The sequence below is a fragment of the Rhinoraja longicauda genome, chromosome 30 (genome assembly GCF_053455715.1).
Source record: "Rhinoraja longicauda isolate Sanriku21f chromosome 30, sRhiLon1.1, whole genome shotgun sequence".
Lineage (NCBI taxonomy): Eukaryota > Metazoa > Chordata > Chondrichthyes > Rajiformes > Arhynchobatidae > Rhinoraja > Rhinoraja longicauda.
Genome location: NC_135982.1, coordinates 23782241 through 23808971, shown reverse-complemented (window position 1 = coordinate 23808971; position 26731 = coordinate 23782241). Strand labels below are relative to the sequence as shown.

General features: G+C 41.3%; 1 protein-coding gene across 2 annotated transcripts; it reads right to left on the bottom strand.

The window, feature by feature from the left end:
* Positions 1-14397: 14397 nt before the first annotated feature.
* On the bottom strand, positions 14398-26101 carry LOC144608074 (ERBB receptor feedback inhibitor 1-like). Of its 2 annotated transcripts, none has more exons than XM_078425366.1 (4): positions 25934-26101; positions 19006-19200; positions 18174-18256; positions 14398-17555 (listed from the first exon to the last, which is right to left on the bottom strand). In XM_078425366.1, the coding sequence occupies exons 2-4, from the start codon at positions 19125-19127 to the stop codon at positions 16399-16401; spliced, it is 1362 nt and encodes a 453-aa protein (XP_078281492.1). In that variant the 5' UTR covers positions 19128-19200; positions 25934-26101; the 3' UTR covers positions 14398-16398. The 2 variants fall into 2 exon arrangements, with proteins under 2 accessions (XP_078281492.1, XP_078281493.1); XM_078425367.1 differs by having other exon boundaries at positions 25938-26101.
* Between the last annotated feature and the right edge of the window lie 630 nt (positions 26102-26731).

Here is a 26731-nt window from a genome sequence, read left to right as displayed (position 1 = left end):
ATTGCTTAAGTCCCTTACTCACCTGGTGCTTTAGCTTTTAGTGTTTACAGTGTAGCAGAAAGAAGTCCAACACGTCATTCTTCCCTTGGATTCCATAGGACCCTTATTTTTGCGTTCAATCTTAACTTTATCAAGCATCCTGTTAAAATCCATGTATGCTACATCAAATGCGCTACCCACAGCAACCTTCTTTAAAAAAATCAGATGTTCTCGGAGAGGACTCCTTTCTTTAAAATAATGCCTCTTAAAATCCTACTACTTTAACCATTTCTTTCGACAAATATCTTCTCTTGGCTCAGTACCTTTTTTCCCCTGATAATGTTCAAGTGAAACATGTTGGTATCTTCTTTTGGTAAAGGCTCTACAGTAGTTCAGATGCTGGAAATGAATGGTATTCCTGTCATAGTAAGGAATTAGAATGAAATACAAATCTGCACTGTGATAACAAGGAAGTTTGAGACACGTTGATAATATTGTTACAGCTATATGTCACCTTGCTGAGATTCTCCATTGTTTCATTTGCAGTGATGACTGATTTCAGTAATTTAAATTGTATTGGATCTCTGCAATTCATGGAAAATATGTGTGAAAAATAAAACAAGACATGTGACATTTATGTTGCATTTTATTATTTAAAGGGGCTTGTAGAATCCCAAATTCAACACTTGCTTCCCACTGCTGTTGGGATGACTTCATTATGCAGGATTAGAGAACACTAGCTCTTCTTCATTACAGAAAGATCAGGCAGCATCTGTGGAAGGGAAACGGACAGATAGTGTTTTGAGTGGGACCCTTTTTCAAACTGGAGATTGGGACATAGCCTTAATTTTCTGGTTCAGCTTTCTCTGTAAACAATCTAGATACTAGGATTTATGAAGCTTATGTTAAGCCTTCCGAGGAAGGAATGGTATCTGCAATGTGAGAGTGAGATGGAAACGGTGAGGTTTAAAGGAGGTGTGTGGATTAAGGTTTTTACACAGAGAGTGGTGAGCGCCTGGAATGCGCTGCCAGGGGTGGTGGTGGCGGCAGAATCGATAGTGGCATTTAAGAGGTGTTTAGATAGGCACATAGTTATGCAGGGAATGGAGGGACATGGTTCGTGAGCAGTCAGAAAGGATTAGTATGTGTTGGCATCAAGTACCACACAGACATTGCCGCCCAAAGGGTCTGTACTGTACTTTTCTATGTTCACTAAGAATCACTGATGAGCCCCAACACACAAATGTGGTCCATCACACAGGGCAGATGGGAAAGAGCTGAAAAAAATTACAGAGTAGTATCTTCAACGTCACCTATCCATGTTCTTCTCCCTCTGAGTTACTCCAACACTTTGTGTCATTTTTTTGTAATCCAACACCTGCATTTCCTTGTTTATTCGTAACGTAAATGTATTCAGTGAGCAAAAAATCCACTCCCAAGCCTATAGTGTTTCTTTAGGAATTTCAAGATATTTGCAGGAATGGCCATGTTATGATACTGTGTCATAACATCTACATGCTCATAGCATCTACATCCTCATCTACTTGCCAAAATATGTTGCAAATACTCAGTAAGACAGTTGTCCATAAAGCAAGCAGTAAACAGTGAGGCTTTTCTGTCTTATCTACATTGAAATTAATGGACATTGGGAACAGATCTTCCATTTATTTATTCCCATCTGAAGAAGGGTCTCGACCCGAAACGTCACCCATTCCTTCTCTCCCGAGATACTGCCTGACCTGCTGAGTTACTCCAGCATTTTGTGAATAAATCGATTTGTACCAGCATCTGCAGTTATTTTCTTATTCCATTTATTTAACATGGCGGTCCTTAATATCTAAAAACATAACACAAAAAGTAAGGAAATTTGTGTTTGGTAGATTATTTCTTTGTTGTAACAATGCTTCTTGGCAATAAATCTTATACCGTTGGAAAGCCTGTTTATTTCCCTTTCAAATGGTGCCACATTTGTAAGGAACATGCATTTGTGGGATGAGCAGCAGAGCTGAGTATGTGGGTTGCGCCCATGAAAAATCTGCCAAAGCTTCTCTGCCAATGCCAAACAGCTTATTCTGCCATTGACTCTTGTTCGGTGTTGTTTGGTGGATTGGATGATTGAAGTCTGAAGAAACAAGACATATTGGCAATTTAACAATTTATTCATTTAATAAACAGGAGCCTCAGTAGCGTGTGGAAGAACCATACACAGACACAACAGCCTGGCACCTCCTCCTCATGCTGGTCACCAGCCTGGTCACACACTGTTGTGGGATGGCATCCCATTCTTCAACCAGCATTTGTCGCAAGTCAGCCAACGTGGTTGTGTTGGTCACTCTGGCACGAACAGCATGCCCAAGCTGATCCCACTAGTGTTCAATGGGGTTGAGGTCAGGACTGCTGGCAGGCCATTCCATCCTCTCCACTCCCAAATTCTGGAGGTAGTCTCTGAGAAACCCTGCTCTGTGGGGGCGAGCATTGTCATCTTGGAGGATAGAGTTCGGTCCCAGACTGTGGAGATATGGGATTGCCACTGGTTGCAGAATCTCATCTCGATATCTCTCTGCATTGAGATTGCCTCCAATGATGACAAGCCTCGTTTTTCCAGTGAGGGAGATGCCGCCCCACACCATCACACTGCCTCCACCAAAAGATGTTACTCTATCGGTGCAGCATTCAGCATAGCGTTCTCCGCGTCTTCTCCACACTTTGACCCTATGATCCAACTGCCGTAGGCAGAATCTGGACTCATCGCTGAACATAACGTTCCTCCACATGTTGTTTCCAGTGCACGTGTTGCCGACACCAGCGCAAACGGGCCTGACGGTGAAGGGCAGTCATGGCAGGCCTCCTGGTAGCCCTATGAGACCGGAGATCGGCTGCGTGCAGTCTGTTCCGAATTGTCTGGGCAGAGAGCCGTCGGCCATATCGTCCTGCAAACCTTGACTGCAAATCTGCAGAAGACAGCCTACGGTTCCTAATTGCTGACAGGGTGAGGAAACGGTCTTCTTCGGGTGTCGTCTTCTTGGGACGCCCACTTCGCGGCCTGTCTCTGACATCCCCCGTTATATGGAACTTGGCCTTCACTTTGGAGATGGTACTAGGGCTCACTCCAAATAATGCCGCAACTTGGTTTTGCGGAACACCAGCTTGAAGTTGCCCTATCGCACGGGACTTATCCAGATCAGTCAAACGTGGCATGCCGATTCTTGGAGCAGACACCTACTGACCACTGTAGCAGGGCCCATGCTCACAGATGCTGCCAATCAGGTGCCAATCAGGCACCTGATTGTCAGCACCTGGGGGTACCAGAAGCTCAAAACAAGAGTCAATAGCAACAGCAGAATAACCTTTTTGGCATTGGCAGAGATTTGGCAAATTGTTCATGGGCGCAACCCATATACTCAGCTCTGCTGCTCATCCAACAAATGCATGTTCCTTACAAATGTGGCACCATTTAAAAGGGAAATAAACAGGCTTTCCAACGGTATAAGATTTATTGCCAAGAAGCATTGTTACAACAAAGAAATAATCTACCAAACACAAATTTCCTTACTTTTTGTGCTATGTTTAGGTTTTACATAAGAACACCATGGATTGGAGGGTTTGAATTATAAGAAGAAAATGGATAGGCTGGGTCTGTTTTCCCTCGAGCAAAGAGGTGACATGATAAAGGTGTATAAAATAATGAGAGGTATAGATCAGAAAGAGAGCTAGTGTCTGTTTCCCATTGTAGACATGTCTAAAAATAGAGGGCACAGCTTTAAGGTGAAAGGAGGTTTAAAGGGGATCCGAGGGGTAAATTTGTCATACAAAGAACAGTTAGTATCTCAAATGAATGACCAGAGGATGTGGTAGAGGGAGAAAATAATAACAGCATTTAAGAGACATTTGGGCATGTACTTAAAAAAAGGCCATAAAGAATATGGAATTAATCTATGTAAACAGGATTAGAAAATTGAATTAGTAGGAATGATGTTTGGCACAGACACAGTGGTCCCAAATGGCCTATGCTGTACAGTTTCTATGCTGTACAATTCTATGACTCTAGCACAGTGCTAGAGTCTATGACTCTAGCATGTACTGGAAAATAAATCAGTGAACACCATTTCCAATAAGAATCAACTTCAGAGACCAGGACCAAATCAGACAACAGGGCCCCAGCCAAAGTGAAAGCACCTTCAAGAGAGGAAGGGAGCTGAATGCATTTAGCATTTAAAGTTTAATGGAAATGTCTTTTGTTTTGTGAGTTAGATTTATGTGGGCTTTGCTGCAGTAAGACATGGTTGGTTGCTTGTAACTTTGAAGATGTATTTGACTTTATTTGCTCAGTGGTTAATTAGTAGCTATAACCACATGCAATATATTACAGTGTTTACATTTCAGCAACACAGTAATTAAATTTCCCAGGAATTCACCATTGGGACTGCACTTTACACTATTATGTTCAAGGACAAGTTACCCATATTTATTCACAAAATGCTGGAGTAACTCAGCAGGTCAGGCAGCATCTCGGGAGAGAAGGAATGGGTGACGTTTCGGGTCGAGACCCTTCTTCAGACAAGTTACCCATATTTCCATATAGTGCAGGGGGCCATACAGCCCATCCTCTCTGCCAGCCCTGAGCAATCTAATCAGCGTCATCTCACCGCCTGTAATCTGCTGTCCTTCCATACCTAGCAATTCCTCCAACCCTAGTCTTCTATGGTAAAATCCCACTGCACGTTCTTGGTATGTGGGACGAACCAGAGTCCCAAATAGGAAGTTTATAGCTTCTCCCCGTGGAGTTTGCACGTTCTCCCTGTGACCGCGTGGGTTTTCTCGGGTTGCTCCAGTTTCATCCCACACTCCAAAGATACACAGGCTTGGAGGTTAACTGGCTTCCTGAGCTGTAAAATTGTCTTTAGTGCGTGTAGGGTTGTGTGTGGTTGGTCGGCGAGGACACGGTGGGCCGAAGTTTCTCTAAAGTCTAAAGGAAACCTGCGCGCCACAGCGAGAGCAAACTCTACTGAGAAGGCAGGTCAATTGGAGATACGCAACGGCATCATCTGAGGGGCCACGCTGCCGAGGTGTCAAATTCATCATGCAGAGTAGTAAGAGAATCGTTAAAGGAAAAATATATGAGAACAGGAATGAGAGTAAGTGTATGCGAAGAAATGATTTGAAAATCAGAACGATCATGAGGTAGGATGAGCGAGAGTAACGGCGGTCAATGGACCAGTCAAACGTGGCGCCCGCTCGCTGCTTGTTCACTCACAGCCTCCGCGGTTCCCGCCCTCCGGCCTCTCGCGCTCCAACGGTTGGCGTTTGAAGCTTCCGACCGTTGACGAGGCCGCGGGGATGTCGCTCGCCCCACGACTGACCTTTGAGGCGGAGAGAAACATCGTCTAAAACGAGTTTTGGCCGTCAATACAAAAGGGAGCAGACTTATCGATAATATATAGACATTTGTTGAAAAGTGGCCAGTAACATTCGCACTATCTAAATGACCCTGTCCAAGAATCGTCACACATCTTTCTTGACGGCCTGTGCCATTATCATTGCTGACGATAACCACCGTCAGCATCCTGGGGAGTCGCCATTTATTTGGAAATTAACGGGACCATCATGAAAAATGCTATGATTTTTAAAGCAAGTCAGAGATCACCTCCCCAGACCTGAAAGAATTTCCACAATTCACATGGTACATAAGGATTGTAAAGGAATGCTACACACTTGTTTCCCCAAAGTCAACAGCACTCAAAAAGCCATCAAGGACAAAACTATCTACTAGACTGGCAATCTGTCCAACGTCTAAACCATTAACTCCCACCAAGGCACATTGGCCACAGCATGTGTGTATGTACAAAATGTAACAGCAAAAGACCATAACCATATCTCCTAACCCCACAACCAAGTTACTGGTCTGTAAAATAAGGAAGAATCCAATGTACTCGAAAAGAACCAGCGTTCCCTGACATTAAAGGGAATAACATGAAGCTGAAATAAAGAGGTGAGAAAATGATCGTAAGTTATTAAATGAAGTGAGCTATAAGGAGGAGGTGAGAGTAGCAAGAATTTTCATTTAAACCATATCAGGGTTCACTTGCACTGAGCCAAAATCTATACTCATGTAACTCGGTGATGAATCATAAAAGCTTGTGGGCTAGATGAGCTTGTGTAGTCCACCAGCAATAGTCTACTCCAAGAGGATTGTTTCTGTTCCACATGCTAAGTCACCGCACTAGCTGCTGTGGCCATAGTGTTATCCACAGTTCCCAGAAATTCCCTGGACAACCTAACTTCATAAATGGAGCAAACTGTGACATTCCCCACAAGAAACACATGAGTATATGGAAGAATGATCTGGCCGCAATTGCATTACAGAGATAGAGCACAATCATCCCAGATTCACCTGACTTCAGGTGGGGTCAGAGTCAAGCAGCATGGAAATGGGCGTTTTGGCCCAACTTGCCCATGCTGACCAAGATTCCCCATTTACATTTGCCCAGGTTTTACCCATATCCCTCCAAATCTTTCCTAGTCCAAATGTCTTTAAATTTTCTACAGTACCTGCCTCAACTACCTCCTCTGACAGTTCATTCCATATACCCACAAGCCTCTGTGTGAAAATGTTGCCCCTCAGGTTCCTATTAAATCTTTTCCAACTCACCTTAAATCTAAGTCCTCTTATTCTTGATTCCTCTACTCCGAGTGAGACTATCTACCCTATCTATTCCCCTCATGATCTTGTAAGATCACCCCTCATCTGCCTGGGCTCTAATGAATGAAGTGCTAGCCTGCCCAACCTCTCTCTCTTTCTAACTCATAACTAGCTATCTTTGTATTATCAGCCAATTTGGATATAATTTAGCATACCACCTAAACCTTTGAGATGTAGAAAGTCAACAGCTGGGCCGAGCTCCATGCCTTAATGCAAACTCCCAGTCGGAAAATTGTTCTGTTTTTTTCTGCACTCTTGATTTCTTTCTGTTAATCAGCTCAAAATCTATGCTGTTGTCTTATCCCCAATTCCAGGTGCTCTTATTTTGTTTAATATCCTCCTTGCCACTTTATCAAAGGTCTTTTGAAAGTTCATATAAAGTACATGTTCACTGGTTTACCCCTAATCTATTCTGCAAGTTCTAATCTAAAAAACATGATATCCCTTTCATAAATTCTTGTTGATTCTGGCCATTCCTATGTTTTCTAAAATCCCACGACCAACTTAATAATAGCTCATAGCATTTTTCCCCACTAATGATGTCAGGCTAACTGGTCTGTAGTTCCTCAATTTCACTCTCCCTTCTTTGTTAAATAGTGGGAATATTTACAACTGTGATTTCCCCACATATTTGATTCTGAGATAGTACGTAGATACAGCAATCATCAATAATGTGTCCATTGTCAATCAGAGGGGACAGTAATCATTTACAAAATCCTGAAGAAAAACAGAAATAGGATGGTTTTATTTAACACTAAAGATTACAGAGTACAGCAGTTGTATGACCCTGGAAGGTGCTCTCATTTTCTCTCCTGCAGCTTTCCTCATCATTACTTTTGGAGAATCCAAAAGTAATGTCCTGGTTTGCATGCTACTCTGACCTTCACTTGATAGCTACCCTGCATGTCTCTAACTTGCCTTTGCTGTACAAAACATGATTGCAGACATAGCCCTTGCTTTGGGTTGTAAAAATGAGAATCTGCTGTATACGATCACCAGTTGAACCTTATGGATCTATGTTTCCCTGAATTTTGACTTTTTTTTTAACTGTGTATCGTGTTCATGTAGATTTTTTTAATGCAGTACAATTTTGTAAAAATTAAGTTGTTGTGGACATGATGCAGATACTGGGCAATAGGGGATGCCTCAATATCACCAAGCAGAAAATGTCTAACCATTAGAATTGACCTTCCCATTCCCATACTGATCTGCCTGTCCTTGACCACCTCCAATACCAGAATGAGGTCAGACAAAAGGTGGAAGAACAGCACCTCACATTCCATTTGGGTGGCCTACAAACCAATGGCATAAACCTCCACTCCGGTTCATCTATTTAGCTTCCCACCCCTTCCCTCTCTTTTCACTCCCCTTGCAACCATTACACTCCCCTTGCAACTTTTCCCCTCCTTCAACTGCTGATCACTCGCTCATCCCTGCTCCAGGTCCCCTTCTTTCTTCCTCCCCCCATTCCCTTCTACCACCATCCTTCCCTCTGGTTCTATATTTCACTCCCCACCCTCCTTTCTCATCCATTTACTACTTTGTCCAACCTTCTGTCCCCACCTGACTCACTTGCCAATCAACTCCTCCTTACCTGGATCCACCTATCACTTGCTAGTCCTTGCCCACCTCTTCCCCTCACCATTTTTCTTCTAGCTCCCCTCTACACCATCGCGTGAAGGACCCAACCCAAAACAGCATCCATCCATTTCTCTCCATTGACGCTGCCTGTGCCACTGAGTTACTCCAGCAGTTTGTTTTTTTTGCTAGACAGTTCCCTCTGTGAAGCTCTCCGGTTCTGTATTTTCCTGCTTCACTACAACCACATTTTGATAATGTTCAATAGCTTAGTACCAAGTTATCAGGCTAGTTTCATGGACACTGATCTAGAGGCATGAATTTGAATTCCAAGTTAGCCAAAGAGGTTTTTTAAAAATGGAATTCTAACAAAAAGTTCATTTTAGAAATGGGAACTGTGAAACAATAGGAATGTCGTGAAAATCCATTTGGCTCAACAAGACCATATAAGGGAGCAAATCTGATAAAATTCAGTATCACATAAAAGTGAACATAGACACAAAATGCTGGAGTAACTCAGCGAGACAGGCAGCATCGCTGGAGAGAAGGAACCCAATTCTTCTGGAGTTACTCCAGCATTTTGTGTCTTTCTTTAGTGTAAACCAGCATCTGCAGTTCCTTCCTACTTCACCAGACATGGTAAACTTGCTTCCTTTCACAGGTTGTAAAAGATGGGCAATAAATGTGACTATTGCCACGAACATGGGTCCTTGTCATGGTTTATCCCAAACAGCTCGGTTATATAAGAGTATAGAAGTTGGGAAGTCATGTTGCAATTGTATAAGATGTTGGTGAGACCGCATTTAGAATATTGTGTTAAGTTCTGGGCACCATGTTATAGGAAAGATATTTTCAAGCTTGAAAGGGTTCAGAAAAGATTTACGAGGATGTTGCCAGGACTAGAGGGTGTGAGCTATAGGGAGAGGTTGAGTAGGCTGGGTCTCTATTCCATGGAGCGCAAGAGAATGAGGGGTGATCTTATAGAGGTGTACAAAATCATGAGAGGAATAGATCAGGTAGATGCACAGAATCTCTTGCCCAGAATAGGGGAATCGAGGACCAGAGGACATAGGTTCAAGGTGAAGGGGAAAATATTTAATAGGAGTCCCAGGGGTAACCTTTTCACACAAAGGGTGGTGGGTGTATGGAACAAGATGCCAGAAGAGGTAGTTTCAATAGTCAATAGTCGTTTATTTGTTACATACACATAAATGTGTAGTAAAATGAAACATTACCCGCAGTTGAACAATAAGTTGAGGCTGAGACTATCCCATCGTTTAAGAAACAGTTATACAGTTGGGTCCACTGTTGTTTGTCATTTACATTAATGATCTGGATGATGGTGTGGCAAATTGGATTAGTAAATATGCAGATGATACTAAGATAGGTGGTGTAGTTGATAGTGAGGTAGATTTTCAAAGTCTACAGAGAGACTTGGGCCTTTTGGAAGGGTGGGCTGAAAGATGGCAGATGGAGTTTAATGCTGATAAGTGTGAGGTGCTGCATTTTGGTAGGACAAATCAAAATAGGACGTACAGGGTAAATGGTAGGGAATTGAGGAATGCAGTGGAACAGAGGGATCTGGGAATAACTGTGCATTGTTCCCTGAAGGTGGAATCTCATGTGGATAGGGTGGTGAAGAAGGCGTTTGGTATGCTTGCCTTTATAAATCAGAGCATCGAGTATAGAAGTTGGGATGTAATGTTAAAATTGTATAGGGCATTGGTGAGGCCGAATCTGGAGTATGGTGTGCAGTTCTGGTCGCCAAATTATAGGAAGGATGTCGACAAAATGGAGAGGGTACAGAGGAGATTTACTAGAATGTTGCCTGGGTTTCAGCACTTAGGCTACAGAGAGAGGTTGAACAGGTTGGGTCTTTATTCTTTGGAGCGTAGAAGGTTGAGGGGGGACTTGATAGAGGTTTTTAAAATTTTGAGAGGGACGGACAGAGTTGACGTGGGAAGGCTTTTCCCTTTGAGAGTGGGGAAGATTCCAACAAGGGGACATAGCTTCAGAATTGAGGGACAAAGGTTTAGGGGTAACATGAGGGGGAACTTCTTTACTCAGAGGGTGGTGGCTGTATGGAATGGGCTTCCGGTGGAAGTGGTGGAGGCTGGCTCGATTTTATTATTTAAGAGTAAATTGGATAGGTATATGGATAGGAGGGGATTAGAGGGTTATGGTCTGAGTGCAAGTAGATGAGACTAGGTCAGGGAGAATGGTCGGCGTGGACTGGTAGGGCCGGACAGGCCTGTTTCCATGCTGTAGTTGTTATATGGTTATATGGTTATACAGGTACAATGGATAGGACAGGTTTGGAGGGATATGGACCAAGCTCAGGCAAGTGGGACTAGTGTAGCTGGGACATTGTTGGCCGGTGTGGGCAAGTTGGGCTGAAGGGCCTGTTTCCACACTGTATCACTCTATGACTCTAACAGAGGACTCTCTGATTTATGGACTATTCCCAGGAACACATTCGGAGACAGGCCCAATCCTAACTGCAGGAGTGTGTGCTGAGAGACGCACTAAAGCTTGGTGCAGTCAATACCTGGGCTTTGTGGGGATGGATCACAGTCTTGGGTCCTTCCGCTGCTGGAGATTGAGGGGTAGAGTGTGGTGGAGATGCCTCTCAAATGAGGGAAGGGATATCATCCCAGGGAGCCACATGAGTGGCAATTATATTTCCGTGAACTGTACGATACGACGCTCAGGAATGTATGTCTTGCTTTTGAGAATGTTAGAATTTTTGCAGTTCTTATTTGGAATATATTTTTTATTCTGCATAAGGTTTCTTTTTGTTTTTAAAATAATCCACATTTATGAACAAACAGATGAAAACAAAAATCCCTCCTAATGTCCTAGTTTGAAATGTTGCATTCTCTTGTTTTTGGCTAGTTACACATCTGTTTGGCAATTGAAAGTCATTTTAATGTTAAATATGCTTTTAAGATGAAAATTGTTCTACAGTAATAAACACTGGATGTTATTAGTGTATAGTTAATGGACAGTAAGTACTGTTTGGATGTTCATGAAAGTTACATGTTGTAGAGTGAAGGTAATGAAAATAAGAGATTAGATTTTGGCATGTTGGAAGATTGGGAAAAGTCTTGAATAATTTCCAGCATTAGGGCAGATTCCTGTTTGGATTCCTTGTGGATTGCTCATTTGTTCATTGGTATCAGTGGCTGCTGTAAGTGCATTTTTCCTCCACAACATTCTTTTGTTAACTCACTACTTGATAATCAATTATAACAATATATCTCTCTTGACACGAATTAAACCATATTATTTCTGAATGGGAAAAGCATAGTTGAATAAGAAATTACCGTTGCTAAGTTGAAATGAATTGAACTTCATGTTGAAAAATGAACTTCAACAAAGAGGATGATATGGTGAGGATAAATGACATGGAAATATCTATCCAAACCTAAAACTCATTCTCTGAAGTACTATAGTTAAGGCATGTTATATGACTGCTCACCTACATCGCACAACACTGCTATTGTATTGACACTAATCAATTTATAATGTAAATTATAACTTAAAAGTAGCACTTTTAGGAAATTAAATAAGGTCCTATCTCTGCAAGACATGAAGAAATCACAAAAGTGAGTGTGACATCCACATAGCCTGGCACAGATAAATGTTTATAAATAAAGTACATAGAGTTTCACCAGATATATTTACATAATACTTTGCTGACATGAATTGACTCATTTTGTATTACTTGCATACCAAAAGGAAAAGCACCCTGTAAAATTATTGGGGAAGCAATAGGCCATGATCTATGCAGCTACCCAATCAACTTGTTTCTTTAAAGAACATGTGTCAGTCAAGGTTTCTGTTGATTGGCTTGAACTAGGCATAACGGCATCCAGAGAATGCTTTGTTTCAATTTATAGATTACTTGGGGTGGGAATCAAGGAGGGATGTGTGTGACATGATTTATATGCAGGTGATGTTGGTTAGATACTTAAGGATTACATCGAGAGTGACATATAGAACGAGAGCATAGTTTGAGAAAAAGGCAGATCTGGAAAAGAATAGGGATATCCTTGTTGACTTAGACTTATACTGAGAGCCCTAGCATTGTAACAGGCTCTTTGGCCTAACTCATCAGTGGCCCAAGAAGCCCTAAACTTGTCCCTTTGTCCATGTTGGCCCACATTCCTCCAAATATTTCCAATCCATGTACCAAATGTTGTTATTGTACCTGCCTCAAATACTTCCTCTGGCAGGTTCCATGTACCCACCAGCCTCTGTATGAAAAACCTGCCACTCAGGTTCCCATTAAATCTTTCCTCTCAGTTTAAACCTATGCCCTCTAGTTCTTGGTTCATCTACCCTGGTAAAACAGGTGTGCATTCATCCTATCTATTGCCTTCAAGATTTTATACACTTCTCTCTGATTACCCCTACTCACCTACGGTTCACTGTAAAGGTGTTGCCATGTCTGACTTAAACTCCATTTGCCATTCCGTGGCCCACTTGCTCAGCTGATCAAGATCCTGCTGTAATATTTGATACCAATATTCACTGTGCGCAATACCATCTGGTGTCATCTGCAAATTTAATCTCTTCCATATTGTTGATATAGATGACAAACAGTAATAGTCAAAAGCCCTCTAGTCCATGAAATAACCTTCCACCAGCACACCCTGCTTCCTACTATTCAGCCAAATTCTGTATCCAGTTAGTTCTCCCTGGATCTGTGCAATCTATCCTTCAAGAACAGACTACAATGCGGAACCTTATCAAAAGGCTTGCTGAAGCCCATATAAGAGCATGCCTACAGCCCTGCCCTCATCAACCTTCATTACTTCTTCAAAAAACTCAAATCAAATTAATGAAACATGATCTTCCATGCACAAAACCATGCTTACTAAACTTAATCAACCCTTGTCTTTCCAAATGAATGTATATCTTTTCCTTCAGAATCCTCAAGAGAAAAACTGGATCCTCTTCTTCCCACTCCAAATCCCTCTGTAATCCTGATGAGATTCCCGTAACCATGATGTTGGTTAGGCAACACAGCTTTCAGGGCAATACTTGCCTACATAGAACTACTTTTAAACTGAATTCCCATCTGATAAAACTCTTGATAATCAGTATCAGTTTTTTTAAAATCAAAATTCTGAATCCAATGGTTGAACATCTGGTTCACTCCTTAAGTCTGCTTGTATATTTTCCATTTCCTTTAAACTCACTGAAAAATGTATTTTACAACTGCATCAAGTAAAATATAAGTGTATTTGGGTATTAACAAGAGTAGCAACCAATAATCCTGAAAATCTGTGCTAGGGATTTTTATTGGAATATCAGAATTTTACTGTACTTACCAAATTCCTGACGTTCTCCTTCACTTGAAGCTGCACAGTCAGAGTTTGGTACAAATATTCTCCAGTGACACGAGCAGAATTAGAATTTGAAAACTTGAAGAACAAACATCTGCAAACGGCATGATGCAATTTCTCATGTTCCTTTGGGTGAAAAGTGAATTCTCCGATGATCCTCAGAGTTAAATGATATATTATGTGATGTGTCTAACCAACTGATTTAAGCCTACATTTTAAGCTCTACGAACTCTGGCTGCGAGTTATTGAATCAGCTTGGGGGATGAGAGAGACTGAAAGCTGGAATTGGACGCAAAGACGGAATTTAGATTTTTTTCCCACATACCTGTTAGAGTTTGCTATGCACAAATTGGCTTCCACTTTATACCAGCAACCACATTTCACACTGACTGCAGAGCATTTAGAACAGCCTGTTAGCCTGTGGTAGTGAACAATACTACATATGTTTTTCCTTTCACCCAATACACCAAGTGAAAGAGAATAATTAATTGCTTCTATTATGTTCTGCGCATGTGTGTGCATTTCAATCTCAGTTCCTGTACATCTATGGACACCAAACAAGAGGGTACAATTGACTCCTGTGCAGCTGGTTTGTTTTATAGTGCCCACCCTAGCGCAACATCTGTAACTTATTGCTCTTGCCTCCAATTAAGCTACAGGAGAACAAAAAGTCTATAACATGCCCTAAGGCAGATACTTTTTGTGAATTACTTACAGGTCAAGCTTGAACAGTGTGTAGGTGTATTGCTGATCATTCATTGATTTTACATTACATTGTCAGTGACAAAATTATCATTCAATAGTGTTGGGAGAGGGGCACATATAGATAGAAATCAAAAGCTCTGACAACACAATTTAAAAGAGCCAAGATTTTTTTGAAAAATAAATGTAATAATACTGCACAGAACCACAGAAACATTATTCTGTAGCTTTTCAACAAATATTATAGAAACAAAATATGTTACAGCCAGTGAGTATACAAGAGCAGAAATATAGCCTTCATTTATGTTACATGCAGTTAATTGGTTTCTAACACGTAAAACTTCCTAAACAAGTAACTGCAAGATTCTTCATGTAGGTCCCTAGTCCAGTCCTATATCATGTAAACAAGCTTGTGGGTTAATATCAAGCCTCTTACCATAGTTCCCTTTACACAACCTATCTTGTTTTGTTTTAGAGCACAGCAGTTTATCTCTGAATTTTCTAATTTTCATCAATATGCTTACATTCATATACAAGGGAGTGGGGGAGGGAGTGGGGGGAAGAGAAGAATGTTGTTTTATTTCCAAGGCAAATACTAGTTGAAACTCCCTTTTCACAGGTATTCCACAGGGAGCTTTGTGAGAAAGTCCCAACACTCTTCTGCCACCTCGTTCCTGAATGGTTTCTCTTGATTATCCTTCATCCTCTCCCAATTCCAGTTGATCGAGTGTTGCTAAGTACCAGCTTGGAAGAACCCAAGGTTTGACCTTAATAAAGGGCCACACACAATCCAAAAGATAGAAATCATTATATTCCCTGCAAACAGCATTCTTTTTGGATGGATAGAACTCTGGGAAAGTAGTTATTATTCACATTGAACGCTCTCATTTGAAATCTGGTATCTGGCCCCAGACCATGTAGATATGTACACAAGGGCAAAATTGGGCTGTACTCTGATACCTTTCATGAACCATTTTTATCATCACTTAGAATGAGCATTTGGATATATCAGAGGGTAGTTAGTCAGAACTTCAGTCTAGTACCCAAAAGGGCTTCGACTGCAACAAATCTTGTTAAATTGCCAGTAATCATCTGCACATTTTTTGAATGAGTGTAGATAATATTGTGCGTTAATGTTAGAACAGTGCCAATATGCTGTGAATGACAGATTGCGAGTAGATATTCACATTGTAGAAGCCTTCCCACCACCAGCCCCTACACACAGCATATTCTCCTCTTCCTCCAATCACATTCATGACTATTACTTCTGTTCTAATCAAAGCAGGGAGGAAATAAAAAAGAATGAGCAGCAGGCAGATTGCTAACTTTCTAGGTAAAATAGATTGCCTACTCCATTCCTTCCCAACTTTGGGATTTTCCAATATCATAACACAAATGTTGCAAATTGTTAGGTGGGTTGGCAGGGAGAAAGGGGCAGAGATAAGAACTTGTGGCAGTTCTGTGCTTAAAAGTTATTTTAATTCTATCCCTTCACTTGAACATAATACTTTTTAAAACTTAAATAGCCATTAAGAGAGAGGTGACCTTCAATGAGCATTCCTGAGGTGAATTAATACCAAGCATGACACACTGCCCAGCAACAATTGCTGCAATTTCGCAACTTCAAGGGTCTCTGAACAATTAGATAAAGGGTTTTAGCCAGAGAAACTAATCTTGAGTTTGTTGTGGTAGTTAAGAAACACAGTGAGATTCACTGTCAATGAGGGGCCAAAATAGATACTGCACCTGGCAAAATATAATGAGTATTTTAACCATGCCCGATGTCTACTTCACTGTTGCAAAGGTCCAAAAGTAGATAAAGTGCAATAAAAATAACTGAGAGAACCTGATGAAAAGGACATAAAACAATTATACAGCAAAACCTTAACTGGGCATCCTGTTCCCTGTGGCTTGTTTAAGGACTTCTGGTTTATAGATAATGGTCAAGTCATATTGCGCATGCTTTATAGAGTTTTGCTGAGATATTGGAATCACATTCTGTAACTCTTTATTTTTTCTATTGGTCCTGTAAACCAGGAGACTTGATTCATCTGGGATCGTTCCTCACTACTTTTTTTGTTGCTACTAAGGAGCGTCCACATTGGAAACGAGTTTCTGTTTAACTGTTACTGGTTTGCTCAATGCAAATGTCTTGAAGCTCTCTGTTGTGCAATCATTTGATTCCTCTGAGGCCTGGGCCTCCACAAAATATTTCTGAAATTTGTCAAGGTATGGAGGTCTCTCAGGAAGCAAGTAGTAGTGTGTCGAGCTCACCTTCTTCCCATCTTCAATGATTGGCAAAATGCATGGTACCCGTGTCGTTGCTCCATCACTTGCTTGCCGTTGGAGGACTTTGTTGCTGACATATTTGGGATCAGGTGCAAAGCTTCGTGTTGGTGGCATCACCCCATTGAGGTAGGCCGGGAGACTTTTGGGACTTGGGGTACGTGAATTGCTCCTGGACATAGGTTCCCTTGGAGGAACCTTTGGTGGTTTGTCCTCATCACAGTGCATGGCTGACATCACCTCTGCAGACCATCTCCGGTAATCATGTTTCACAGGCCGTGGAGGTATGGGTACTCGAGGGGGAATCTCAGGCTTTACCTCACTGGTATTTGTCGATGGGTTTGATAGACAACTTGCATTTTTCAGTATGGTAGGCTTGTTGTAGGATCCAGCTGGGCCCGAATGCGAACGCCGTAATTTGCGGTGGGGCCGAACAGGTTGTACAGTGACCTCTTTATTTTCCAGGCAAGTATCTTTAATAACATGGCAACTCTCTGGTAATCTAGTGTGACCGACACTCTCAGAGTAGGCGTAGTTAGTCTGCCCACATCCACGGAAACTCCTTCTGCTGGGAGCACCATATCTGAAGCTCAATGGTCGACAATCATGCAAGAGCAAGTCAGTTTCAGAGCTCGTAATGGACTCAACCTCACTGTCCACATCATCGAAGGACTCATCACAAGGGAAAGGCAGTGGGGGGAGCGGCTTAGAGCTTCGGTCACTGGAACATCCAAAATTGATTAGTGCAGTTGCTCCCCTCACTGGTGTTTGAGGTGGTGACACCACAGTGCTGTTCACGGAAAGTTTCTTAAAATGAGACAAAACCTGATCCTTTTCCAGCTGTACAAATGATTCCTCAGAGTTTTGCATTTTCAGAGGTGGTTGTCGTATCTTGTGGAAGGATGATCTTCCAAAGCAGCAGTATCTATTCAGTCCAAACGGCTCCTCTTCTTGCCCTATTTAATGGGAGGAAAGGATTTTCTTTTAAAATATTAAATACCTGTCACAGCTTTCTCTCTCCCCTTCTAAAGACCTAGCATTTTGCAGAGATCTAAGTTCCAGTGCTACTGGTTAATCAGTATCCCTCTCAAGGAGTCTTTTGAAGACCAACCAAGAGTTGGTCTCAGAGCCTGAGATTGTCTCAGTTCGTGTGAAAATAGTTTCACAGTATCATAACAAGCAGGAAAAAATGTTATGGACACAGGAACAAAAATAATTGTCAAGGCTGCTGCTTATTGCCTACTAATGATCGCTATAAGGAGTCTTCTCCCCCCCCACCCCCCACAGGATATTGAACTGTGGGTTTTTCTCACACCAATCTGAGTGACTCCCAACTGCTTCCTTAGTGCAGGGCCATTTGGAAATAGACAATAGGTGCAAGAGTAGGCCATTCGGTACAATAAATGTTGGCATTATCATTAGCAGCCACGACACCCCGTCTTCCCCCCCGCCCCCGCCCCTCCCCCATGATCAAATAATTTAAAAATAAACGTTCACAGTTCCTTTTATCAAAAGTAATTTATTTATAAAACAGAAATTCTCAAACATTTACCCTACTCAAGTGAGATACGTACGGTTGGTTGAAGGTACAATGTAGGGCTGTTTATGGGGAGCAGCATTCAGAGCACAGTTCACAGCCGTGGTGTCTGCAAAGATGCTTAAAAAAAATCACAAATCAAATATCTGCGTAATCTGTCCATCAGTAAAACATAAATGTTTTGCCCTTTTGATCTCTTCTGATCCCATCCTTCCAAGACAGCAGCCCTGAACCCTCTCTTTCCATTGTGAAATCTATTATTCCTCAAATGAGTCCTGGGAAACCTGATGGTACTGATGACATTTACTTTTTCAAAGCTGTTAAGAAAATACTTGAAAGGGGCTTGAAAGTCCCAAAACAGATTCACAACTAATTCTACCCCACCCACCTCTCATCTTAGGGATCAGCCCTATTATTTTACTCTGCACAGCAAGATCCCATATTGATGTAACAAGATCTTAATTTACCTGTCTGAACTCTGATGGACAGGGTTCTTACAGTATCAGCAAAACTGACATGACAATATAATCTTATTGTGCAATGTTTATTATGTTTTTGGGAAAATGGAGAGGACTAGAGTTGATTCATCAATGGCTTGTTGTTGAAGGTCATGCTTCCCTTTCAGTGTACTGATTTCAGCAACTACAGTGAATTTAATTTACTCTTGATCAGCACCGATCCCAACACGGACGCAACACCACCAAACTTGGGTCTTAGCATGATAATTACCCAATAGGTTTGCAAAGAAACCTCATATGCTTTCACAGAAAGGTTTGAAGGTAAAACCATACCACACTATGTCATACTACCTTCCTCATCAATGAAGATACCACCTCCAAAACCAAATGGTACACTGTTGCGTGACTTACTTGTCCAAGGTACTCGACGGATTCCAGCAGTTTTTGTTGTTGATGACACCATGAGTACCATGCATGAAGCAATTACTCAGTGGACTGTGGATTTCCTGCGCTGCTAGTCCAGCACTCGACATGTTGGCAATTTGGAGAAGATGCCAATCCTTTAAAGTCTGTGTGCTCTCTTCAAGTTAAGAGAGTCATGCATTCCTTGACAAAAAAACAAGAATTGAATTACTCAACCAATCATTATTCTGCAGTCACAACCAATAGCTGCAGTACTCTCTTCACCCTATCAAGGTAGATCTATTGAGGAAATCCAGAAGTACAGTACTTTCTCAATAATCTAAGATTTTTCTAATTTGAGATGTATTAAAAACAAAGGACATGTCGGGTAATCAGATGAAACCAACACAAGGAATAACTTTGACTTTATCTTCAGTAATTTATCTCAGGTGAATGTACTTGTCAATGACAGTATTGGTTGAAGTGACCACAACTTAGTGCTTGTGGAAACAATGTCCCTGTGTCCTCATTTTCAGGGCAAACTCTATCAAAATCAAGGTACTGGAGTAACTCAGTGGGTCTGTCGGCATGTCTGGAGAACATGGATAGGAGACGTTTTGTATCGGGATCCTTCCTGAGACTGATTGTGGTTGTGGTGGGGGGAAGGAGGAACGCTGGCAAAGAGGAGGGCCAAAACAAAGCCTGACAAGTGGCGATGGGTGGATACATGCAAGGGGGGGATGTTGATGCTGCCTGACCCACTGAGTATTCCAGCACTTTGTGTCTTTTTCACAAACCAGCGTCCGCAGTTCCTTGTATCTCGACAAGGTTGTGTAGCATTAAAATCATGCTAAAATGGGATAAACTCAGAATTGTAGGTAATCATATTCTGTAACCTCACAGTTTAGCACATCCTCACGCTATCGTTTCCATCAAGCCAGAGACCCAACCCTGAGTTAATGAATACACAAAAGACATGCTGGGTATAGAACCAGGCACATTTAAAACTACAACACTGGACTGTCTGCTTGCTAAATAGCAAAAACAGCATGCAACAGAACCGTGATCTCATAAACCAACAGACATCCCAAAGACATGCAGTTTGGAGGTTATTTGCCCAAGTGCGAGAAGAAAATGTAAAAAAATGGGATATGCATAGGATCAATATAAATGGGTGCACGATGGCCTGCACGATCTCAATGGGTAAAAGGACCAGTTTCTGTGCCTTATAACAAAAACCCTCTAATGGTTGGAATTTCCTTGGGCGGGTTCTCATAAAAAAGCCTACAGATATATGGCGGTCACAGTGGCGCAGCGGTATAGTTGCTGCCTTACAGCGAATGCAGCGCCGGAGACCTGGGTTCAATCCCGACGACAATAGATAATAGGTGCAGGAGTAGGCCATTCGGCCCATCGAGCCAGCACCGCCATTCAATGTGATCATGGCTGATCATTCTCAATCAGTACCCCGTTCCTGCCTTTTCCCCGTACCCCCTGACTCCGCTATCTTTAAGAGCTCTATCTAGCTCTCTCTTGAATGCTGTCTGTACGGAGTTTGTACGTTCTCCCCATGACCTGCGTGGATTTTCTCCGAGATCTTCGGTTTCCTCCCGCAATCCAAAGACGTAGACCTACAGGTATGTAGGTTAATTGGCTTGGTAATGTAAAAAAAAAAATCCCTAGTGGGGATCGCTGGTTGGCGCCGACCCGGTGGGCCGAAGGGCCTGTTTCTACACTGTATCTCTAAACTAAACTAATATAGCCAAAATACTCTTTACTTATATAACTAACCTGTGCTTCAAATGCACAATTTTCTGTTTTATTTACATTTTGAGGGGGGGGTTTCAGGGGGGGGGGGGGGGGACAAAGGCAAGAATTCAACAACCCTGGTATACCCACATGGGGCAGAGGGATGGACTTTCTTTTAACTATACCACTCATTTTGTGGCCCAATATGTGCTTCCAATGGCACCCTTTGAACAATAATGATATTGGTCATTGAAGAACAGAAAATGGAAAACAGATAAAGTGAATTACAGTTAGAAGATTAGTGATAGAGTCATAGTGATACAGCGTGAAAACAGGCCCTATGGCCCAACTTGCCTACACCGGCCAACATATCCCAGCAACACTAGTCCTATCTGCCTGCGCGCTTGGTCCATATCACTCCAAACCTATCCTATCCATGTACCTGTCTAACTGTTTCTTAAACATTGGGATAGTCCCTGCCTCAACTACCTGCTCTGGCAGCTTGTTCCATACACCCAACACCCTTTATGTGAAAAAGTTATCGCTCAGATTCCTGCTAAATCTTTTCCCCTTCACCTTAAACTTAAGATTGGAACAGTAAAACATTTTAAAGACTAGAGCTCCCATTAGAGTGGGGCTTCATGCTCCTGTCCTTTTAAATTAGCATCTGGTATGGAAAAATCCTTTCCCCAAAATAAAAGAGACATATCTTAGGTTTGAGATCCTGGAAAATGTAGAAGAAATGAGCTATGACTATGATAAACGAATGGATTTGGATCTCAAGAAAAGGAAAATTCAGCACTGACCACGATAATATTGATACAAAGGAGAGGGAATAGATAACGGTAAGAAGCAACCTTACTGCTTTTTCCTGACATGTTCACGACGTGAAACAAGGTCCATTTCTGATGCGGATTGCTAAAGTCCAGATTTCAATGGTTTAAATAATCTGGTGCTACTTTCGATAACTATGTTTATAAGCTTTCCTATATTATCAAGATATTCGATCGCCGAGTCTTTAAATAGAAGTCTCTGGATTCCTCAGTTACAAAAGGACCAGGCCCTCTTTCTAGGCAGAGGTACAAATTTTAGAATTCTACTTTTCAAAGGACAGTGTGTAACCTTTTGGTAGAAAGGGGAATGATGTCAAAGGGAGTGGCAGATTACAGTGACTCTACTCACCAATACTCAAGTAGTGACTTCACTTCCTCTCCATCAGTTACATTTACAGGAAAACTATATCAGCTAATGAGGATGCAGAGAGCACGTGGAACATTCAGATGGATGCTGGGGTGGAGAGGAGGGGGTGGGGGGGGGGGGGGGGGGGGAGTCCAATGCACTGAGCCAGTATGGCAACTCACCATGAAATATAGATGGAATCTCTACAGGAAAATGCAGAGGATGGAAACACAGCATTACAATTCTCAGGCTGCTATTCACTTTCTGCGCAGTAGAACACAATGAGGACCCGAGTGTTAAATGAACATCCTCAAACTAGTTAAACACTGCATGCTCTCACACATTCTATTACCACCAAACGGAATTACATGAATGATAGATTTTTTTGGTTCTATCGTTAATTATTTAAACCTTTTCTAACCCAATATGCTTTGAACAGAGATCAAGGTTAACTAGATTCACAAGAGAGAACAGATGCTGGAATCTTGGGCAAAAAACAAGCTGCTGGAGAAACTCAGCGGTTCCATCAGTCTGAAGAAGGGTCCCCACCCAGAGTGTTAAATATCCATCTCCTCCATGGATGCGGCCTGACAGATGCTTCTTACAATCTGGCTTTAAGCCACCTGCCTGATAACTCTTAAATTTATCATTTAAATAGCCAATTCTAGTATATTAGATGGTATAACAAACAACCAGTATCAGCTAGTAAAGGGAAGAATTCTCAGTCAAGGTTCGTATTCTATATTTGATCGTGATTCTATTGAATTTCAGGTGAAAGAAAACATGGTCTAAAATGATCAAATCACTTGTTACATCGTCTCAAGTTTACACAGTAAATATGTCTTACATTGGCAAAGTTCCTGAGGAGAGCAAGCAGCAATCTGAGATTGTAGGAGATAAAATGGGCGAGGAGAAAACTGCCACAAGTTTAAAACACAATCCAAAGAGGATACCAAGGATCCATATACACACCTTCAATCTAGCTAAACAAACTTTATTGTACTTTGGTTAGGCCATATTTTGCGTACAATTCTGGTCACCCCATTGCAGGAAGAATGTGGAGCCTTTAGAGGGTGCAGAAGAGGTTCACCAGAGTACTGCCTAGATCAAAAGAATATTAACTGCAAGGAGAGGTTGGACAAACTTGAAGAGTTTTCTCAGGAGTGTCAGAAGGCTTATGGCAGACCTGATTGAAGTATATAAAATTATGAGAAGTATGGATAGGGTAGAAAGTCAGATCCTTTTTCCCCGGAGTGGAAATGTCAAAGACCAGAGGGCATAGGTTTAAGTATATTTTTACTTAGGCAGTGGTGGTGGAGGCCGATACAATAGTGAAATTAAAGAGGCTTTTGGATAGAGATGGAGGGCTACGGATCATGTGTAGGCAGAGGAGACTAGCTTAACTTGGCATCATGATCGGTATGGACATTGTGGGCCGAAGGGCCTGTTCCTGGGCTGTATTGTTTTGATGTTCTTAAACACGTATCCTCTCTTTATACGTTATATTGTTACCAAAACTGACAGAGTAATACCACATTTGCAATCTTTTCAAGCTTTTCACCAAAATCAAAGTCAGTACAACCCAATGGGAAAAGATCTCTAATGCTGACAGCAGCTACTCAGTTTAGAAATATAATTCTAGGCAAAACACGCAATGCTTAATTCTGGAGCCAAGATGCTGCCAGCAATAGATTTAGCTTTTTTAATTATAGGTTCAGAAAAGCCCTCAAATTATTAAATCCTCTCCCCTCATTTTAAAATACCATGGAAGCAGAGCTTTGTGCATCCCAAAAGCTTCTTCAGTCGGATTGTCGTGCTTGTATTTGGGCTTGTCTCCATTAATTCAAACACAAGATGAGCCATCAGAGGAGAAAGAAATGCTGATTCCAGGTGATATGTTACACCCAAGCGAGAAAGAAGCTTGCAGCATCTTAGTATTGAATACATCTTTTCAATCTCCATTACGTTAGCAAAGCAGTGCTTTCCTATGTTATTGCTGCAAGACCAGTCAGAGTATGAGTAATAACACCAATAATGTTTTACATTACTGATTTGGGGTGTTGCAGTTTATTGATACCAACAGGAAAAACAAAATCCAGATGACACAAACTCAGATCTGCTGAATATATCCATAAGTGATATTTCCTCTCAAAATTTATTCTTTAACAGTCAACGCCAACGTGACAGAAAGATTGAAATGTAATAATGCACTTCAACAGGATGTTGGTTAGAAATTTAATTACAAAGAAAAAAATTGCAGTTCAAGGAAAATATTAAGAATGATATTAATTGGATAGCTCGAAGATTTGTTACAAACATGGCAAGGTAAACAGTGCCTTTTTATGGCGTTCTATTCAATGATACACTCCCCTGTGGTCAATTAAATACTACATTCCCCTCTCCCCAGAGGTATTTTGTCATTTATGATTAAATTATTTTAATTTGAAAAAAAACTTAATTTAAAAGAAAAAGCTCAAGCTATCTTGAGTAAAGTAATTTGAATTTATGTTCTCTGGATTATTATTCTACAAGGATTGCAACTGCACATCCAAAAAGTTTCTAGGTTAGAGAAGGGTGATCGAAATCAGTCGATGGACACTATATTTTATTACTATCCTGCTGCCCTCTTTAATAAGTGTTCCTTACACAAGTCGGGATGCTATGTGCACTCCACCAGTGAGACCCCTGATGAGTTTCCCTGTTTACATTCCCACATGAAAATCAATGACTAATTTGGGATATTGGGGCAGTGAGCAACTGGAGAACTGTATCCGGCAGGAAAACAGATATGTTTGTAGGATAGTCAGGCACCGTGCCACTACCAGAACACATGCTTTAAGTGTTCTGCATGTCCCACTGAGTGACTCCAGCATTTTGTGTCTTTCTTCTGTTTCAACCAGCATCTGCAGTTCATTCCTACACATGCTTTAAGCTGCTATCTAAATATTTTCTCATCCAGTTAGTACTGGAGCGTTTCTTCAGGGCACCCCGGGAGCATCATATATAGTTTGTCTTCAGTTTTTAAAATGTGTTTGTGCCATGTGTTCAAAGCTAGTGTATGTTTCACGGGATTAGAAAAAATAGTTACCATCTGAAAATTGAATGCATTGGAGTATTTTGGAACAAATCCAAGAAAAGCACAGTGCAGACGGTTTAGACTGTATCGTTTGCCTCTTGTAAACAAACTGCTTTAAAAAGGGACAACTGCAGGAAACGGACAGAGGCGAGTATGTCACTAAATCTTTATTCACTGGACTGTTTCCAAACCTGGATACCTTGCTACTGGAGAGATAGAAAAAGATTTACAATGCCACAGCATACATGAGAGGGAAGAATCTAGTTGTGAATTCCACTGACCTTCAATAACAAATCTATCGCAATCGCTGATAGATTTGAACATTATCTCTACCATTTACTGGTTGAAAGCAATCAGTAGAGGAGGAAGCAGAAAGGTTAAGTTGGACAGACCTGGAGCCAGTGTCTGTCCAACTCCAGGTACCGGTCAATTCATTTTACTCACTGTAACTCAGAAACACATCTTTTATCCGATGCACATATCTTAAGGTCGGTAATATTGTGATAATACTTTCTTTTTACAAAAGGTCTCGTAATTAATACTACACCAAGTTTAATAAAGTTAATTTTAACCATTCTCTTGCAACATTTTTGCAATAACAATTATTTTCGAACAAATTTTGAAATGGTGTAAAACACTTGCAAGTTCAGGTTATATATTAAACAGATCGGAGTAGCTTAAGGCTAATGATTTATAGGGCATTTTTGTTCATTTGGCAGCGCAATAAACACGATGTCGTATCGAGTTTACTTGGAAAATATTGCAGTTTTAACAAAGGAATTTGCAGCAAACTAATCAGAAGCCGGAATGATTTAGATAAAATAATGAGCAATAATTTTAATATGGAATTTATGAGCGAGCTTTCCCGATCAAATATATTCGGAACGAGGGAACTGTGAGACAACGGAGAACAGTGAATGGCGAGAAACTTACCTACCTCTTCTTGATGGATTTCATGGAGCAGGAAATCCGGCGTAAATTCTTCAATCGTCCCGACTCAGTACAGTAGTGAATACATCAACATTTCTGCAGGCTGCTTTTCATCTCTTTCTCGCTCTAGCTCCTCAGTCTAATTAAATGTTTCTCTCTGTTGCAATATGCTCCGCAGTTTGCTTAATAAAGGCGGGCTCTGAATTCTGATGTCATTATCAGGACGTCTTCCTCCCGCCCACGGCTTACAGTCAGCACACTTACTTACCTCTGCCTTAAAGAGGAATTATCTACAAAAAATCCAAACCTAAAATTAAAAACCGTGACTACTCGTCCTTTATCCTCATTTAATGCTAACCTGAAAAAGTAGCAATGAAGAGATAAGTGAAGCCGGTTTTATTGTAAATTTAATGCAGTGGGGTCCACCACTGTCCATCAAAATGACTTTGCAGAAGACAATATACAAAGGCAAATTGAAACAGCATGATCTTAAGTTTTTTTTGTATAAACCAGCATCTGCAGTTCCTTGTGTCTATGTCTTCTGCTTTACGTTGCCTGTTAATGTGGCTTTTAGATCGGTACAAGACTGATCAGTACATTTAAATGTTTAAAGTAGAAACAAGGAAATGTAGATGCTGGTTTACAAAAGAAGACACAAAGTGCCGGAGTTAAACGTTTGGTCAGCTAGATCCGTTTATCTAAAGTTTTGTATCATAGAGGTTTACAGCAGGGAAAAGGGTCTTTCGGCCAACCATGTCGATGCTGACCTCTTTGCCTGTCTATACTAGAACTGTGTCCGTT